Source organism: Cheilinus undulatus, linkage group 3 (assembly GCF_018320785.1).
Source record: "Cheilinus undulatus linkage group 3, ASM1832078v1, whole genome shotgun sequence".
In the NCBI taxonomy this organism is placed as follows: Eukaryota; Metazoa; Chordata; class Actinopteri; order Labriformes; family Labridae; genus Cheilinus; species Cheilinus undulatus.
In genome coordinates, this window is record NC_054867.1 from 18,843,306 (window position 1) to 18,862,207 (window position 18,902).

The following is an 18,902-nucleotide window of genomic DNA, read 5'->3' on the forward strand; positions in this document are numbered from 1 at the left end:
TTTTGAGTGACAGATTAACAAGCAGCGCAGCATTGACTGGCTGATGTTTATGGGCCTGATCAAAGGTGATTGGCTGCTTTGTAACCTTCCCCTTGTAAATTAAAGCTTATGGCTCTAATAAATTTCCAAAGGGAGCCTGAACTATTCTGTCAGACGGTGACTTTTTGACATTGTCCCTCTCTCTCAGTGAAAGAGGCAACTGCTTTAAATTAGCCTGAGGATATTGACTCCTTAAGTTTAACAGAAGGGCAGAAGACGAAGTGTCTTGAAATGACTTTGCAAAGTGTCAGGATCAGACATCCCCTCAATGTGATGACACTTCTCACAACAAGAGTGGTTTGACATTGTGCATGCTGCTCTCAACCAAACACGAGTCTGCACAATCTCGAGCCTCTCAAGAGGAGTCCTGATGTAGCATGATGCTGCGCGGAATACCATATGGACCATCCAAAGAACCGTTTTAGGAATTGCGTTGACTTTACCAATTCGTCCTTCAGTGCCACTCATGAGTCTGTCCAGCTGCCACAAGGACTTGGCAATCTGATGCAGCTGCTGCTGTAGCAACGTCTGCCCTCCCTGTGTCTTTGAATGAGGGTACAGCCACTCCGAGGGCACTGTGGGAAACAGTCTGGTGACATGGTTTGTTCAGCACATTTCATAGTTCCAATGGTGTGCTTCTTTTTTTACTCCTAAAAAGACATTATTAATTTTAGCAGAGACCTTTCTGGGTTGTTTCAAGTTTACTGCAACTTTTCTCCTCTTTCCTGGTATTTATCCTTGCAGTTAAACACAACATAGTTTGTAGTTAAATGTGCTTAGAGGAGTGTAATGATACATTCCACTCCTAACATGATAAGGATTACAAAACAGGGTCCATTATAGGATAAGAGACTGGGGAATGACATGCTGGAAAAGGGCCACAGGTTGAACTTAGGCCTGGATAACCCACATGGGGGACTGTAGCCTCTGTACGTGAGGCACCACCGACCCACTAGGCCTCCTGCATCCCAATTACTAATTTTTTATAAAGACATGAGATTGAAGTCAGTTTATGACTGTCATAACTGTGGGGGCAGCTTACTATTTGCTGTTGTCTTCTGACTGTGACAGCAGTATGGATAGTTAGTAGGGGTGTGTATTGGTAAGAATCTGGCGATACGATACGTATTGCGGTACAGGGGTGCCATTATTGATATATTGCGATACTGTGAGCAAGAGGAATATAACGTGATATTTTTGTAATTAAACACACACACACACACACACACATATATATGTGTATATATATATATATATATATATATAGTATGTATATGTGGGTGTGTATAGATATATGTTTATATAAATAAATAACAACTATGTAATTTTAAGTTAATACGGAGAAATAGAACAGAATTAAATCTATTAAAGTTATATGTATAGTATAAATATAAAATATATGGTGTATTATAAAATATATGGTCCTGCATCATTTAGAGTTTTAACCCTTTTTCTGCAATTTGAAGATGAGAATTTTTCCCATTTGTTGTAATGAATTAAAATGCTTTCAGGATTTTTTAAAGAAAAGTGATAGCCCCTAAGCTATCACTATGATGTATCACGCTCAGGTTTGTGGTGTTGTCCAAGAATTTCACTCTGGCGTGGCATATCTTACAAATGACTTAACTCCTGTATAAGTCTGTACTGTCTTTAATCTTTTGGAAGCCAAAAGAAGTCCACATATCCACTATGAATACAGCAGAAGCTGCACTGCTGGGTAGGCATGAGCAACCAGCTCGCTCAGACTGGAAGTCTTGTGTGATCTTGTTGTCTAAGCAGAGGAGTAGAGGGAAAAGTCAACTGCTTGCTGCCAGCTGGTGGTGCCTGCCGCCAACTAGCAGTCAGGGGGTTAAATTGCACCAACAAAGTAAATGTGTGCTCATTACGCAGCCCCGTCTTCATGGCGGTAATAAAAACAATAATGTGGCTAGTTTTTGATACCCTGTGGTATGGTATTAGTGTGTTACTGCCCATTCCTAATATATACATAAACGTTTTGCATGTTTTTTGATCTGGAAAATGGAGATAAGGTTGTAAGGAAGCTGTCTAGATCAAACTAGTATGTCAGCTGAAGCAGTGTAGCCACATCCAGCAAAGGCATGAGGATAACATGCATGAGGGATTGAAGGCTGGACTTTCTAGCACTGCTAATGTTAGCCACACTTAGCAAACCAGTTTAAGAATTGAAGAAACTTTGCTAAATTTAGACTGTTTTGTGTTTTTCCCCCAAATAGACTAGATACAGTAAATTACATAGATCTGAATTTAAATTCCCATTTAACTGACTGTAAAATTAGTGGAGTGGGAAAATTCCTTGTAGTTACATCCCTATGTGTTTATTGGTTCATTAATGTTTTTTAAAAAAATATTTTACAAAAGAATTCTCTTGAGTCAGCCTTTGAAAATGCAACTCTGTTTACAATTTCAGCATGTCTTGTTATTTTTGTTACTTTTTCATTTCATTCTGCCAGCTGAGACCTTTGCTGGGTTGTAGCATGTTGCAAATTTTATAGGATGCATGAATTTGGATGAACAAATACATGATTATATGGCTGTATCCACGGACTATCCCCTTTCTTCTTCTTGGAAAAGAAACAAACAAAAAAACCAACAACACATATGTATTTATGATAAACTAAACCTATTTTTAATGATTTGGTGATTTTATAGCAGCTAATCATGTCTTGCAATTTTATCAACATGTTGCACAACCTTTTTCATGTTCACCGTACTTCATTTGATAAAAGCTATTTTCTGTTTATCAGACTTAACCTCAGACGACTTCAAACCAAAAGACGTTTTAATATTGATGGACTTGTATTGAAACTCACACTGGGTTGCACCTTGCTGTGCGAGTTTCTTCATGGTTTATACTTTGATCAAAAAATCAGTCTAAAGCACCGTTAGGATCTTTCTCAAAGTGAGAGTGTTGGCTCTAGAGTTAAACAAAAAGATGTATCTGAGAAAGAGAAAGAAAGAAAAAGTTAGTGTCCTCATCTGCTACAGTGTACGTGACATTTTGTGATCACTCCCTGAATGTCAAGACTCTTGCCACAAGCCCGCTGAAAGCAAAATTCTTTCACAAAATAAGCGCTTCCTCTACGTGATTTCAGCTTCTTTCTGCTCTGCCTCATTTGAATCTGCAGCAGAGGGTTTTTCTATGCGTTTAAAGTCCAAATGCAGTGACAAGGGTGGAAAACAGAATGGGACTACTGGGGGTTATTATAAGCAGAGTTTCTTTCTTTAAAATTGAATGTTTTCATGTCTATATTCGTGGCTTATTTTTACCTCCTGGAAATTCATGTGTATGACCTAAAGGGAGAGGAAGGTACAAGTTTTTGGGATCTTTCTGGGAACATGCCTCGGGTGTTTTGACAGGGAGCCAAGTGCTTTGTCAGAACGGCTGATGGAAGGGAAAGAGACAGGTCTTTGCTTGGCAATTGATGGAGAGTGGCTACTTTTCAAACTAGGGTTGTCATGACCCCAGAATTTTAAACTTTGATATGATACTAGCGAGGGATGAGCATGCTTAGCTGGCTTAATGATTAAATGACTGGTCCCTTGGAAATTTGCACCAGAAGAAGGCTGGTTAACCTAATTTTTAATAAGTTTAGGCCCTTAATCCTGGTCATGCTCTGTCCAGACGAGTTTGCAAACCCCAACCACTGATAGGCACTATAACTCCAGCTAACAGTTTCTGCCATAATGCTCTGTAACCCAAAGATAAACAACAGTAAACTGATGGCAATGATGACATCTAATAGGCAGCTTATTTAGTTCACATATCTCAGCCATCATCCTGGAGGTCAGGCATAAAGGATGATAAACCCAGGGTTTGTTGGTGTGTGTTGCAAACTTAGGTGTGTTGCAATAGTTGGATATAAGTAAACCATGCAGTGTCCTGCAGCACAGCAGAGAGACCATGTAGAACCACCTAGGACTGTGATTAAATAAAAAATAATACGTAATTGGTATATGAGGTAATACTGGCCATCTACAGTAGGTGTCATTATGACAATGCAAGATAGTAATTTAAAGTGATGAGGACAAGACTTATAATTATGTAAATTTCAATTAAGATATTTTACTGGCTTCTTCCAGTAGGTGTCGCTGCAGCAAAACCATGAAATTGACATTTGAAAGGGCAGAGAAGCAGACCTTGATCATTCATGTGAAATATGTAGCAAATCAAGTTTTATTTGAGAGGAACGTCAACTTCCTGTCAAATGGCGAGATATGGGTCTACTTTTAATAGACAGTGAGATGTCCTTTAAGAAAACATGTCTGTGTTGTGGAAAGGGCTTGGTAGTTTTTGTATTCGTTCTGAACCAACTATCAATGATAGTCTTTAATGACAGTAGATGGAATGAAGTATTGACTGATTGATTGATTCAAATATATATTTTAAACATAAAGAAAAAGTTACTAGTTAGTAGGGGTGAGTATTGGCAAGAACCTCATGATACGATATGCTTCACAATACTTGGGTCATGATACGATAGTATCACGATATATCAGGATATAACGATATTGTGATATATTGCAATATTCTACACAGTTAACTAAGAAAAATAAAGAGATGATGTATATGTAAATCACACAACACGTTGGTGGTGTTCCTGCTATATTTCACGGCAGCAAGACAGCTTGCAAATGGCATTTCCTTTCTTTAACTTAAGTCGTATTTTACTAACAACTCAGCTAAAAAATGAAATTTTATTTTTGACCAAAAAATCAATATTAAGAGATGAAGTATCGATATTGTATCGGATGTCAAAGTATCGTGATATATTGCCGTATCGATATGTTTTCACAGCTCTACTAGTTAGTAACATAAAAAAAACACTAAAAAATAAGCGAGGGACATCTCGGATTATAAAGCTGTGACTTTTTCTTTTTTTTAATTGATGGATCCAACTTGCTCTGTAGAAATGATTATTTTCCACACAGCTACTTGACTGCATCGTTACGTCTTTGTTTGAAACTGAGATGAAGCTGGTCGACATCCTTTTGGCATTTGGGTATGATCCATATGGCGACCCAAAATTTTAAGCTTAAGGGGCTGAATGTTTTGGAGGACACAAAAAATCTAAATTCAAGGAAGGAAAAACTATTGGGAGAGGCGCTTTGACAGGGAATGATTTTGATGCATGAATGTATTTAGGAGCAATGTGATATTTGGTTATGATTGACATTAGCACTAAAGGTATATGCCAGTATTTGTGTAGGTACACTGCAAAGAAAATACATATAGGTAGTCCAAATTTGGTCCCCAATCACAGCCCCGCTCTTTGGTGAAACCCAAGGTTGGCTCAACTTTAGACCTCCATGTTGTGTAGAATGAGACGAAAAAATCTGGAGTCAGATTAAATCCTGTGGATGGGTTTGTTAAAATGTGCAGCCTGTTCAATACATAACGATTTGACATTTAGCTGTTTGTGTTTCTTGTACATTTTAGAAGAGGGTCCCAAGAGGCTTCTTTGTCTAGACCTGATAAATATGTATGTGATTTTTCATGCATGTAGCTCTTACCCAGTCCCCTGGCTGATTTCCTGTGTGAAGGACTTGCAAAATAGGGAATTTCCTGACACATTAATATAAACACAGTTTTGATAGGGGCTGCACGGTGGCGCAGGGGTTAGCACTGTTGCCTCACAAATAGAAGGTCCCTGGTTCACCTTCCAGGGAAAGTGAACCAAACGCTGCCTGATTTGGTAACACATCAACAAAAGTAGAAGTCCTAGGCTCCCGATATTTCATAATTTCTTGTTTTTAGTTACAAAAAATGCAATAAGCATTTAATGAACTAATTTCTTTCCCACATACCTGTCTGGTGAATAGATTTATAAAATTTAGATACTTTTCGATACAGCCGATCACTGTATTAAGAATTTTTGAATCATTTTAAGATGCATACTATTAATAAAGTGTTGCAATTTTTGATGTTTATGTGAGAGAAGTATGACTTTTTCTGTTTTCTCCATAGACGTCCAGAAAAATCTGTCCAGTCAGTGTAATCTCCAGAACAAATAAGAGCTTTCTTTAATTTTTTTGCCTTGTTCCTTCCTGTCTGCATAAATTAATAGAGAATAATACTGTGTCATCATCAGCGCTCTAAATCTCTCTTGGCACCGTGTCCCACTTCTTGTCACTCAGATGCATTCATGAGAAAGTTCCTGAGTGCTTTTGTGTGTATATGAATTTGTTGTGAATATTTATGCCATTTGAGCCCATGTCAGAGCATACAACTTTGTTTGTGCCATAATGTGTCTCCACCAGTGTGCACAGCCCAGCCCATGCATGTCTATTCTCGTCCTTTGTGTGTGTATAAGGGAGAAGTAGAGCAGTAGTTAGGTAAAGCACTGGGCAGGAGTGTCTCCAGAGTGCCGCTGATGATAATTACTGTAGAAAGAGAGTCTCCGGAGACTGCAGGCCAGCTGCCTGCGTGCCTGCCTGCCTGCTTCGCTGCCAGCCTCTTACTGCTTTCTTCCAAGGCAGACGTGTAGCAGTCAGATTATTCCTCTCGTGTCGAGACCTCGTCACTATCATGACTTTGTTTTCTGATGGCATCAGTTGTGACAAGGAGTGACTGAAGCCTTAGCGGTCAAAATCTGTCTGAGGGGGATTTTTGAGGAAACCAATCTCTCCTTAGTGGTAACTTCCTCTGTGTCACATTTTTAAGTACACAGTTGCATAACTGGTAGGGCTGCTGGATAAGGAAGTATTTTACTTAATCCTGCTCTCAAGTTTTCTCAAGTGTCATTCGGTTCCTGTAATCATGTTCCAGCATGTTTAAATTTGGGTGCCCCTTGGTCATTTAACAACACTGTAGTTTTCTTTAATTTAAGGGTATTTAATCTTTGCTAAGGGATTACTGTTTATGTATGGTTTGTCCCCTTTTCAAACAGAAGGTACAAGAGCAACTCATCTTCACTTTTTTTGTAATTCAGCTGCTTTTTTATGACTTTTGCTTTCTAGTCAGCCAGTATCACCTTATGTTGTTTATTAAAAAAAAGAGTAAGTTCTCCTCAGAGCATTGAACTTGAGATATCTTCTCAACTTGGCAGCTTCATAATTAATGTTATATTTCACTACTTTTAATTATAGATTTAAAGACTTCTCTTAATTAAACAAGCAGCATGTTGCTTTGTAGCGTGGATTCTATTTTTATAAATAATGAGAAGATTTCTAACCAAAAAGGGTGACAATGCAATTAGGTGCTTCTTGTTTCTTCACCTCTTGATGGTGTCAAGCCATATGTTAATGAATGCAGATTTTGCTTGACTGCTGTGACAGATTTCATAAACAGCTGCAGTTAATGAAGGGCATTGTTTTTTTTTTCCTTTTCTTTCCTAATATAATTATGACTTTAAGCTGTAAAAACTTCCTACAATTCCTGCAATAATCTCTGTTGAAGTTGACAGTTTTCACAACAGAGATTATTGCACCAAGCCAACTTTTGCCAAGAGATGTGCCTCTGTTCTCATACTTGATCCATTATGATGTAATACACTATATTGCCAAAAGTATTCACTCACTCATCCAAATAATTGAAATCAGGCATTCCAATCACTTCCATGGCCGCAGGTGTATCAAATCAAGCACCTAGGCATGCAGACTGTTTCTACAAACATTTGTGAACGAATGGGTCGCTCTCAGGAGCTCAGTGAATTCCAGCGTGGTACTGTGATAGGATGCCACCTGTGCAACAAGTCCAGTCATGAAATTTCCTCGCTCCTGAATATTCCACAGTCAACTGTCAGTGGTATCATAACAAAGTGGAAGTGATTGGGAACAGCAGCAATGAAGTGGTAGGCCATGTAAACTGACGGAGCGGGGTCAGCAGATGCTGAGGCGCACAATGCACAGAGGTCGCCAACTTTCTGCAGAGTCAATTGCTACAGACCTCCAAACTTCATGTGGCCCTCAGATTAGCTCAAGAACAGTGCATAGAGAGCTTCATGGAATGGGTTTCCATGGCCGAGCAGCTGCATCCAAGCCATACATCACCAAGTGCATTGCAAAGCGACGGATGCAGTGGTGTAAAGCACACCGCCACTGGACTCTAGAGCAGTGGAGACGTGTTCTCTGGAGTGACAAATCACGCTTCTCCATCTGGCAATCTGATGGACGAGTCTGGGTTTGGCGGTTGCCAGGAGAACAGTTCTTGTCTGACTGCACTGTGCCAAGTGTAAAGTTTGGTGGAGGGGGGATTATGGTGTGGGGTTGGCCCCTTAGTTCCAGTAAAATTAACTCTGAATGTGTCAGCATACCAAGAGATTTTGGACAATTCCATGCTTCCAACTTTGTGGGAACAGTTTGGGGATGGCCCCTTCCTGTTCCAACATGACTGTGCACCAGTGCACAAAGCAAGGTCCATAAAGACATGGATGAGAGAGTTTGGTGTGGATGAACTTGACTGTCCTGCACAGAGTCCTGACCTCAACCTGATAGAACACCTTTGGGATGAATTAGAGCAGAGACTGAGAGCCAGGCCTTCTTGTCCAACATGGACGACAAAGGGTGGACCAATGTCATATTAAACCCTATGGATTGGTATTAGCTTAGCGTCAGTCTTCAGTTTTGGCTGACTTTTCTTAACACCTTACTTCCTGCATTCCGGTGTATTTTTATGCACTTAATCCTCATGTGGTTGTCTGACTTTTGTAAAGGACAACAGAAGTTATCATTTAATTTGAAGAATAGCCTCAAGGTCTTGCTTTTACCTCAAACATGAATATTCACATTATGCCATTATTAACAGTCTAACATAAATATACAGATACAATCAAGTAATTAACTGTAGATCGATATTCATAAGGTAGGCCGTATATGGTAACATGTAGTATTGCTTTGTATCATTATCTTTTTTATGGTAGCACATGTATCTTATCATTCTGTTGTTGTATTATTGTTTTTTGTTGTCTTGTATTGAATTGTGTCGAATTGTGTCATGTAAGATTTTGAGATTATTCTCATGGAAGGCCATATAACATAGAGATCTTTTCAGCTGACATATAGAAGGAACATATCAACTGTATACATCATAAATCGACCTTGAATATCAGCAAAATGAACTAATCTGTCATCAGGTATAGGTGGTTGCCTAGGGTGCCACACACAAAGAGGCAAATGTGAGCCTTGAACATTTTGAATGAAGCCCTGTACATAAAACAACTGCCAGACTGTCTACTTCCCTACTCCCCTCTCAGCTCTGCTTGACACAGCCTCTCTTTGCACAGGAGACCCTATGATCAAAAAAAAAAGTACGTATAAATCAGTATTGATGTCAGCTGAAATGAGTTTGGAAAAAATGGCATAGCAGATATCTGCAAAAAGCAAATAGCATGCATCCGTAGTTTCTCTTTATTCCTCTTTCTAAAGAATTCAAAGCACTAAATTAATTTGTCTGAAAATTAGAAGTACATCATAGGACAGGTACATGCAAGCTGCAGAGCAGGGTACATCATTATTAGTGTGCTCGGTATGGCCCATCTTGTCCCTGGGTCTGGTAAATTCTAAAAAGTGCTTCAGGTTCTTTTCTATTCTCTGGTGTTTTGCCCCAGGTAACTGGCTGTGCCTGGAGGGACACCTCCAGGCCGATTCGACTTCTCTGTAAGCTGCTGTTATTTTGAGATGCCTGCTTGACTCTTTTTCTCCTCATCCTCACGCTTCCATCTTTTTGATGACGATGGAGCCTTCTGAACTTAAGAGCAACTTGGCTAGTGTGAGCAGCAACGCTTGAGATGACACCTATTTATTTAGGTATTTATTTATTGGGGGGGGGCTCTACCTTAGTTTGATACAACAGTGGACAAAGTAAAAAATCGGCATGAGAGACTGGATTATGAGGATGCGGGAAAGGAGCCATGGGCCAGACTAGGGCTGAGCAATTAATTGCAAATTAGATTAAATGGCAATATGGCCTCCTGCAATTTACAAATTGCAGAATGTGCAATATTTCTCTAACTTGAAATGTGTCAGAATACCAGTTTGATATAATTACTTTCTACAGCAGCAGAGATTTAATGCACATTATGCAAAAATTCAAGTGTCAACAAAAAGTTCCATTAAGATATGAAGTACTTCTCACTAATCCTTGCTTACATCAATGCTGATGCACCACGCTGCTGCTGGCAAGACTTCACCTCCTCCACCCCAGCCTCCTCCTTTTTAGCTTAAAGCTTGTTACATGCCCTCTCCGCATGTAACAAAAACTGTATATCCATCTTTCAATTAAACAGTATAAACAGGTGTTCTTGACTGAATGTAGGTTATAAGATAGAATGATTTATTGCTTGAATGTGTTGAAAAATCCCCAATTCGAGGAACATAATAATTGCATATTCAATTGCAATCACAACAAAAAAATCACAATTAGATTATTTTTGCAAATCGTTCAGCCCTAGGTGAGACATGGTCCAAAGCAATATAGGCAACAATATTCATCCATTTCAGGGGTGGTAAATAGAATAAAAGATTGTGTCTGTCTTACCAGGATATTTTGGTTTGCCAACACAGTTTTACTTCTGCCACTTACCAACCTGTAGGCCTGTACTTTTGGGGATTTTCATTTTTCGTTGTTTAAATCACATTAATATTTCCACATCATGTTATAAATAGTTGTTGGATACAATTAGTGATGCATGAGTTACTGATGCAGAAGTCTGCAGCCAGCAGGGAATGCTACTAATCCTGAACAGTAATTTTCTTTCTCAAAGTCAGAGGTGATAACATGTCATCCCTGCTGTTTGCGAGGTGCAGCACCCATGCATTGTGAATGCCCATGGGGCGGGGTTTCATTGACGTAACCACCAGCATGTCCAAATTGAGCTGCGAGTCTTGTTGTCCAAAAGACAGACTGACAGATGGAGATGTGCATCCAGGCAGCAGGACTGATCCTCCTAAGGCAAACAGTTTAAATGGCAAGGGAAGTGGATGGTTTAAGAGAGGAGGCCCCCGCAGGTGCCTGACAGCAGTCAAATGAGTCCACAAAGCAGAGAAAACTTGTTCTGCAGCTTGGCTTGTTAAAGGCTGTGGGATATGTTCCGCTTAAGTGAACATGTAGGAATGAGCGACAGGCGGAAAAAGAGTAAAGTTTTGCCTAACAATAGACACATACAGATGAATCTATAGCAGCCAAATCTATTTTTGTATCCCCTAAACTCTCTAAGGTATTATCATCTTGTATATATTGTTTTATTAATTAAATGCAATGTAGATCTTAATACAGCCTCTCTTGCCCTGCCTTTGAACCCCTCCAGACTCCAGTGAGAGTCACATCATCAATAATGGTTGTCACATTGAGCTGCGGGGGAAGAATAGAAAAGCACAACTCCACACATAGAAAGTGTCATAACTGAAGCATATGAATATCGCGTTGTCGCAGACATGACTGCAGAGGTGACCCGTGGATGCCCCTCATTACTGTATTCAGTTATGCAAGAGAGGAGGCCAGTATGGATCAACATGCACTATTCGCCTAGAAAACAACCCATTTGGCTGTAATGAAGTCTCCCGACAGCCTCCTGTGAGAGTTGAAATGGAGAAAGCATGCTTACAGTGTGCTGTGGCACAGAGAGGGTCACTTTGGCATGAAGTGTGAATCACCAGTCCTGCAGTTTTGTTTCCAGTTGAGAGCAATAGAGGAGTGTGCTTTGTGTCAGATTACCAAAATGTTTAGCTTGACTGTTCCCTGCTACACTGAGTGTAAAGCATAAAAATCCTTTAATCTCTATGAACCGTTATGGCTTACTGGGAGCTAGATATGACTCCTTCAACACTTAGTGTTACAAATGTACATTCATTCTCTTCAGGTTACATACAGCATGCACACACATCCACTAAAACATTTTAGTTGTCATGGTTACTGTTCTTAGACATGCTTACATGTTAATGCGTGTTTTACAGACACATGCAAACATTTTTTATGGTCATGTTTTATTTTGGTCACCAAATTTTGATATCAGTATTTTGCAGGTTGGTTTTTTATGTGGTGTCAGGCAACCTAAATGTGCAGTATCAAAAATCTACTTCATTTGCAAAGGGGATGTTTTTTTTTGTAACAGATTAAATGTAGATAGAATGTTCTTATTCTAGTAACTCACCCTGCTATAAGGTCTATCACACAAGACATGAAAAGGCAGAAATATGACACGAACTTAAACAGGGTAGCCAATTTAAAGACACTGAATTAGTCTTGTAACACAGTGTCTACATGCACAGGAAATTTAGAATTAATGTGTTTCTGGCCTTTTTATGACATTTTCTGTAGGAATGCCCAGTATTACTGTCATGATATCTTTATCTGTAGATGTTAGCTTAAAAAGTTCAATATCGGTAACAGCAGATATACATTTTTTCTGCCAGTGTTTACAACCGATATACTGACTGGTCCTGACCATCTTGGCAGTAGGGCTGGGTATTTCCCTCTGCCTCATGATATGACAGTATCATGATACAGCTGCAGCATTAGCTAGCTTGGATGTCGCCGTAAGAATGCTGTTGTTTAATAGGAACTGGACCACATTTCTTGTAAAAACCAGACTGAAAACCACACTGAAAGCTTGTCTTGGCAGACAAGATATTTTTGCGCACCTCCTGTAGTGATGTGTCCTCTCTCCACACAAGAGCACAGAGTAAAGGGAGGGTATTTCCTCCTCACCATTCTGCCAACAATATTTGGCTGTGAATGACTCAATGTGTCTGTGTGTTGTGTGCATGTGTTTCTGTGTAGCCAAACAGTGTTAACTTTGGCAGGTTTTTTTCATTTTAGTCTTAGTTTTAGTCTTTAAATGAAATGCATTTTAGTTTTAGTTACATTTTAGTCATTTCTGTCCTTTTTAAGTTTTAGTCTAGTTTTAGTCGACAACAACTCCAAAAATTGTAGTCTAGTTTTAGTCCATAAAAGTCCTCTCATTTTAGTCTTTACTTTTAGTCCAAGCATTTATTTTCTTGCCTGAATCTGGTACCAAATCATGGTAGTGTGTTGTCTGCACTCTGACAAACCTGGGGTCCCTGCTTTCTACAGCTGAGAGGCAGAATAGCCATAGATGCAGGACAGATTTACCCACAGTGGAGAAATATCATGGATTTAACACTGGAAATTAACACTGAATCAGAAGCGATAAAACACAAGCAGGAGGGGAGGGGGGATGACGTCGCTCTGGGCTCTGTGTACCATTCAGTCTCCACAGAGAGAGAGGAGAGAATGGAGCTAGATAAATTTAAGTCACTAGTAACGATTAATTCCATAGAAATAAGGATGTCACCTGGTGGTGTAACATTGCTTTTGACTAAATTGACAAAACATGTCAATTTAGTCATTCTTTCAGTTTTATGGTGTATTTATTCTCCCCATTTTCCATTTAGAGTTTTATTTATTTGGGAAATATTTTGACAAAGCAGTGTTATTTATTCTATTAGCTTTCCCAGATGTATGCCAAATATATTCATGCAGTGAATATGACTTGGTGTGGCGTGTCAGGTCAAATGTTTCCTGCCGACAGAGCTTTATGTTTTACACTTTTCGGACAGCACAATTACACACCCCAACAAAAATCACTCCGCCTGAACACACAATTCAGACATTTCTACAGGCATCCCAGATAGTTGTGGTCAGCCATATGCTTGGTTTTAGCCTGGTCTTCGTGTTTTTTGTCTGCTCTTACCAATTTCCCACCTTCAGAGCACTTACAGCAAAAAGAAGCAGAATCTGATTGGTCCTAATGGGTTCATGTCAAGAGCTGACTGGCCATCAGTAGACCTTATAGAACAAATGAGACTGGGACTTTTCAGATGGACCTTTTTATAATATGAGTGTTAAAGAACATTGAGAAGCAGAAAAGAGTAGCACCTTCATTACATACTAAACAATCACGCCAATCAATCACCGGTCATAGAATTTCAGCATCATTAACAGTGCTTATTCCCTCCTAAAAATTCTTGGTAAAGTCAAGGGGATTAAAGTTTGCTGTTTGTGTTCGCACATGCCAAAATATTTGGACCATTTTGTGGCCTTTGTGCATACAGTAGCACCACAGATGTCAGATGTCAGGTTTTATATCCACACACTTTTGTAAATGAGATGGGTCCTCATCAAATTATGTGCAATCTCTGTCACAGGAGAGACAGTCCATGTAGACGGCAAAATACGAGCAGATCGTTATCTGTGCTTATGTGCAAGGCCGCCCATAAGGGGGGATAGAAAGGGGAGCTTTCTGTGGTCAGCCAGATGAGGGGCCCATGGAGGTCAGGAAAATCTTGGTTCATTGTAAAGTCAGTCTGTGATACCTATGTTTTATATTTAGCTTGAATAATAACCACCTTTATCAAAGAAACAAAAAGTGTCAAAAGTTGTCAAAAACAGTTTTCAAACTTTGTGCAGATTGTGCAAATAATTTCCCTTGACCCTGATGGTTCCATATAGACTATTTAGAGTTCTTTTAATTGTCAGTTTCAGTCTCATTTTCAGCCATCGACGCCCGCTCCACTGGGAAGCTGAAGGGGAGAGAGTGAGTTAACGTAGATCAATTCAAGTAGAATGCGATTCTCGTTATCTCTTAGCTTTAACAGATCGCTGATACATTCTATTTCTTCACGATCTAAGATCTTAGAATCTAACACCCCTACTTCCAGCCCATTTTAATTCAAACTGTGGGACCAGCGGGTTAATTTTTTTTTTTTTTTCTAGCTCTCTTAGCCTTGAAAGGTTAGTTTGACAAGGCTGTGAGTCGCTGTGTAATGTAAAATTCTCTGCCACACACTAGATGAGTATTCATTTATCCTTTTCAGTATAATACACCTATGAAAATAACACCTACTTTTATTCAGTTGTCCCTCTCTTAAAACTTAATTTCCTAGGTTTGAAATCGCTTTAGTCAGTGACGTCCTGTCAAGCTACTACTTTTTCTTATAATCACATATTCCTTGAAACTAATATCAAAGAAATCTTCCCACAATTTGATCCTGTAATATTTGGCCGTGTTGTAACAGACGGATTCAGATTCAATTTCAGAGTGTGGTGCACTGCTTGATGTTATTGCCTCATTTCTGGCGGTGTGTTTGTCCTCACAGAAATGTGTTTTTTCCCTGCTGTTAAGCACAGAACCGACCTGAAGCAGCCAGCTTCTTTCGAAAACTGGGGATTATTGTTAAAAGGAGAATATCGATCCTGCACAGCTGGTGTGATAGAGCTTCTGTATTGACGATAATCATTGATAATATAACAGAAATATAAAGTAATGGTTGTATTTGTCAAAGGCAAATTATACAGTAAATCTAAACAATGTACAGGACATCATAACCTTTTACAATTCAGTGTGTAATGTGATTTTTTATGTTTATGTGTCTCAAGTGACAAATGTTTTCCAGAATAGCATGAAATGGCCAATAGGGTCAGTCATACTTCACTTAGCCAGCAAAGTAATGAGTATGCCACCACTATGTGTTTAGTTTGATCTTCACTGGGTGGAGAAACACTAAAGGAAGCACTGTTTGCAATCAAAACCATAATCTAGATCACATTCCTTTTCTTTAACCACCTTTCTCTCCTAACAACTCCCTGAGGACCCCTCCTTTAAAATAAATGCATTCTCTCATGCCAGTTGGTACACACAAACATCAGCCCATGTGCACAGTAGTGTTTGCTGGTGAGGAGGGATTGTGGAGGGATACAGCTTGTGTCTCCCCATCACATTAAAAAACCAATTTCCTTTTAATAGCAGCAACAGCTGGAGCTGACAGGGCCTGCATCTGCAGATGGAGCTAACAGCTCTAGACCTGTCCTGCAGCTTAGGCCCTGCTGCCCGGCTCATTACAGCAAGAGGAGATGATAGAAAGAGGGATTGGGGAGAGGAGGGTAGCTTGTGAACTTTGAGGAAGGTGTCAGACATGTTTGGTTTATAATGTAAACACCTGCAGCAGAGAGCTGAAAACCGTGCACCTCATTTTAACAGCGCCGTGATAACTATCTCTCACTTACAAGTCTCACACTTATCTACTCACTCCCTCTCTTCTCCCATCCAGTGCACCTGGTTGAGTCCTCGGAGATGGCTGAATCTGCAGGAGTACCAGAGCAAGAAGCTGATGCAAGAGAGTGGTGTGGCTGTCCAGCGCTTCTATGTGGCCGACACAGCTTCTGAGGCACTGGAGGCTGCAAAGAGACTCAGTGAGTAGAGAGCCATGTGGTACACATACCATATGAATGCACAAAATCTGTGAGGAGCAGGAAATGGACTGTCCCACTCTTAAGCCATGGCAACTTCTTAACTTCTCTCTGGTTTGAGAAAATGGTGAAAGAAAAATCTACTTTGTGGGAAAGCAGTACAGTGGGTCTAATATGTCATATTTCCCTCTAATATAGAATCAGGCTCACTCACTAAAGTAAGCAATCTAAAATAACCAGTCATATGCATCTGGAGTCAGATGCAGAATTTATTCCACTCCTGGTGTTTATTACTAACAGTTACTACTAACAGTAATGTCTTCAGACAGAGAGAAGGTTATGCAGATTGGACAATTAAATATAAAATTGCATGAACATTTAAAAATGTAGATGTGCTTTATTGCTGCCTTTCTGAATCAGAAATAACACAATGGTCAATTTACAAATAACAAAAGTCTGTCCATTATTTATTAGAATAAGCCAATCTCTCCTTATAATTGGAGGCACTGTTCATAAAAACAACTTGGCTTGTTTTAGTTTCAGTACTCAAGTACTTGCTAACTATAATTACTGCGGTTGCCTGTCTGCAGATATGTTTTTGATGCAGTGCGATTCATCAGCACTTCAAATCCCAGCTCTGAATGAAACAAGAGTTAATACTGTGACTGAGAGTTATTAAATGTATAAATGTAAAGAAGAAGCTGACAGCAACTTCCTGTGTATGCCACGTCCACCACTTACTCCGCCCTAAAGGTGTGGACTTTATTTTCAATGGATTATTTTCCCATGCCCTTGGTAATATGCAAGGCCATCCAGAGCATGACCAGGGCTGTGTCAATCCTTCTTACCACCTGGCTTACTTGCCACATCTACACCTTACTTCAGCCTCAATTTTTGTCCCAAACATGTCTTCTGCACAGTACTATATATACAGTTGAGGACAAAATTTTTAGCCCAAGTATTTCCTAAATGCAGTTAAACAGTGGAGACTGGAGAGTTTTTAAGACAGCTTTTCCAAACATCATAGTTTTATTTTGGATGATAACATTATTTTATTTTGCACACAGAAACAAAATTATGTCAATAAAACCAAAAACTACCTGGGTCAAAATCATTAGCCCCCTTTAGAATTGACCTTTTAGTTGAGTCATAGCAATAACAAGTTAAAACCAAGGGTTTTTTTCCAGTTTACACACAGACTAAAACATGGGTCTCAAACTTGCAGCCTGCAGGCCAATTTGCGACCCACGGGAAGATATTTTGTGGTCCCCCACGTGACATCAAAGTGTAGTGTTAGTGTGGCCCACACCTTTTACGCACACACACTACAGCCTCAGTTACAAAATTCAACCAGTTTCTGCTGCCAATTAACAACACTTCAGCTTTAAAGCCAACAAAAGGCTCAATTCATATTATATCCATAATATGAAAAAGCATTAAGAGATAAGAACAAGAATTCAAAACAGATACCTTAATCTCCAAAAACATTTAATTGACACACTGCAGTGAAAAAACATGCTCTTTTGATGTCTTCATAGTAAAACAGTCTTCCGGTTGTTATGGTCTAGGGCAAAGGCATCAGTGATTTTTGCTTGGTCCAGGGCTCGGGTTCTGTCTGAGTTTTAATGTTTAAATGTTTTCCCTGTGTAATAGTCCGTCAGCCACAAACGTAGACATCGTATCTTGTTTTGGTGAGCGAGTCAGTTAAATTTCCTGACTGATTTAATCCCTCATTATTACAATCTGTAATGCCAAAATAATATCAACTAAATTTATTTACATACGATTTAATTTTATGTCAACAAGAAGTGAAATTATGGTCTTGATCACTGAAGTTCAAACAGGACATCGTTTATAAATCCTGTGGCATATTTAACTCCAGGTCTCATCAAACAGTAAAAATTCCTCTCATAACAATAAAAACAATTCTTTATAATTGAACATTCAATCCTAATCTGGACACAGGCTGTCCTATGGCATGAGAGGTTGGCATGTTTGGTTTTAGTGCAGTGCTGAAATGCATCCAGTATGACTCACGGAGATGGCCCAGTTCATCACACGTGCAGGGATGTCAGGGGGATTCAGATAGAGTGGACATGCAGAAGAACGAATTTAGGGCTTATACATGTGTTTAAAAGTCAAGTTTTCACTCAGCAGGTGAGGGTTTGCAGCTCTATAAGCAGTAAAAGTGCAGCAGTGCAATGAATCTACCAGGATCCTCTCTCTTGCTCCTTCCCCCTCCCTCCTTTCGCTCTCTCATTCTCCTCTCTGGACTCTGTGAACTGATCCCAGGTCAGGTGAAATTGGTCTCAGATCAGGTTTTGTGAACAGGTTGCTGTTTTAAAACCATAAACAGTCATGCTGAATGTATATTTATAATGAATATTCCAGTCTTGTAAATTCATCATCAGTGGATTCTAAAAATGTTAAAATCTGTAAAAACTGTCATTTAGATAACTTGCAAATAAATTCTCTTTCTAAAGTAGCTAATTAACCCTTTTGTTTGCAAACATGCAGCACTTATTAAATGTTACCTGCATCTAATATTGGATCATTTCTCTTTATAAACATTACAGCAGCCTATATATTAGTCGTCGGTTGTATTGATATTGCCCACAGGATGTCTCGTTGGAGCAAATCCGGCCCCCTAAATGAGTTTGCGACCCCTGGTCTAAAAGCCTCAGGTAGGGTTTGAGCT

The 18,902-nt window shown here is 39.4% G+C and overlaps 1 protein-coding gene across 1 annotated transcript in view; it reads left to right on the top strand.

Moving 5' to 3' along the window:
• Positions 1-18,902, top strand: part of suclg2 (succinate-CoA ligase GDP-forming subunit beta) — a 187,743-nt gene that overhangs the window by 12,100 nt on the left and 156,741 nt on the right. The window contains exon 2 of the mRNA XM_041816576.1: positions 16,066-16,207. Coding sequence (XP_041672510.1) covers positions 16,066-16,207 — 142 coding nt within the window. The remainder of the gene's footprint in view (positions 1-16,065; positions 16,208-18,902) is intronic.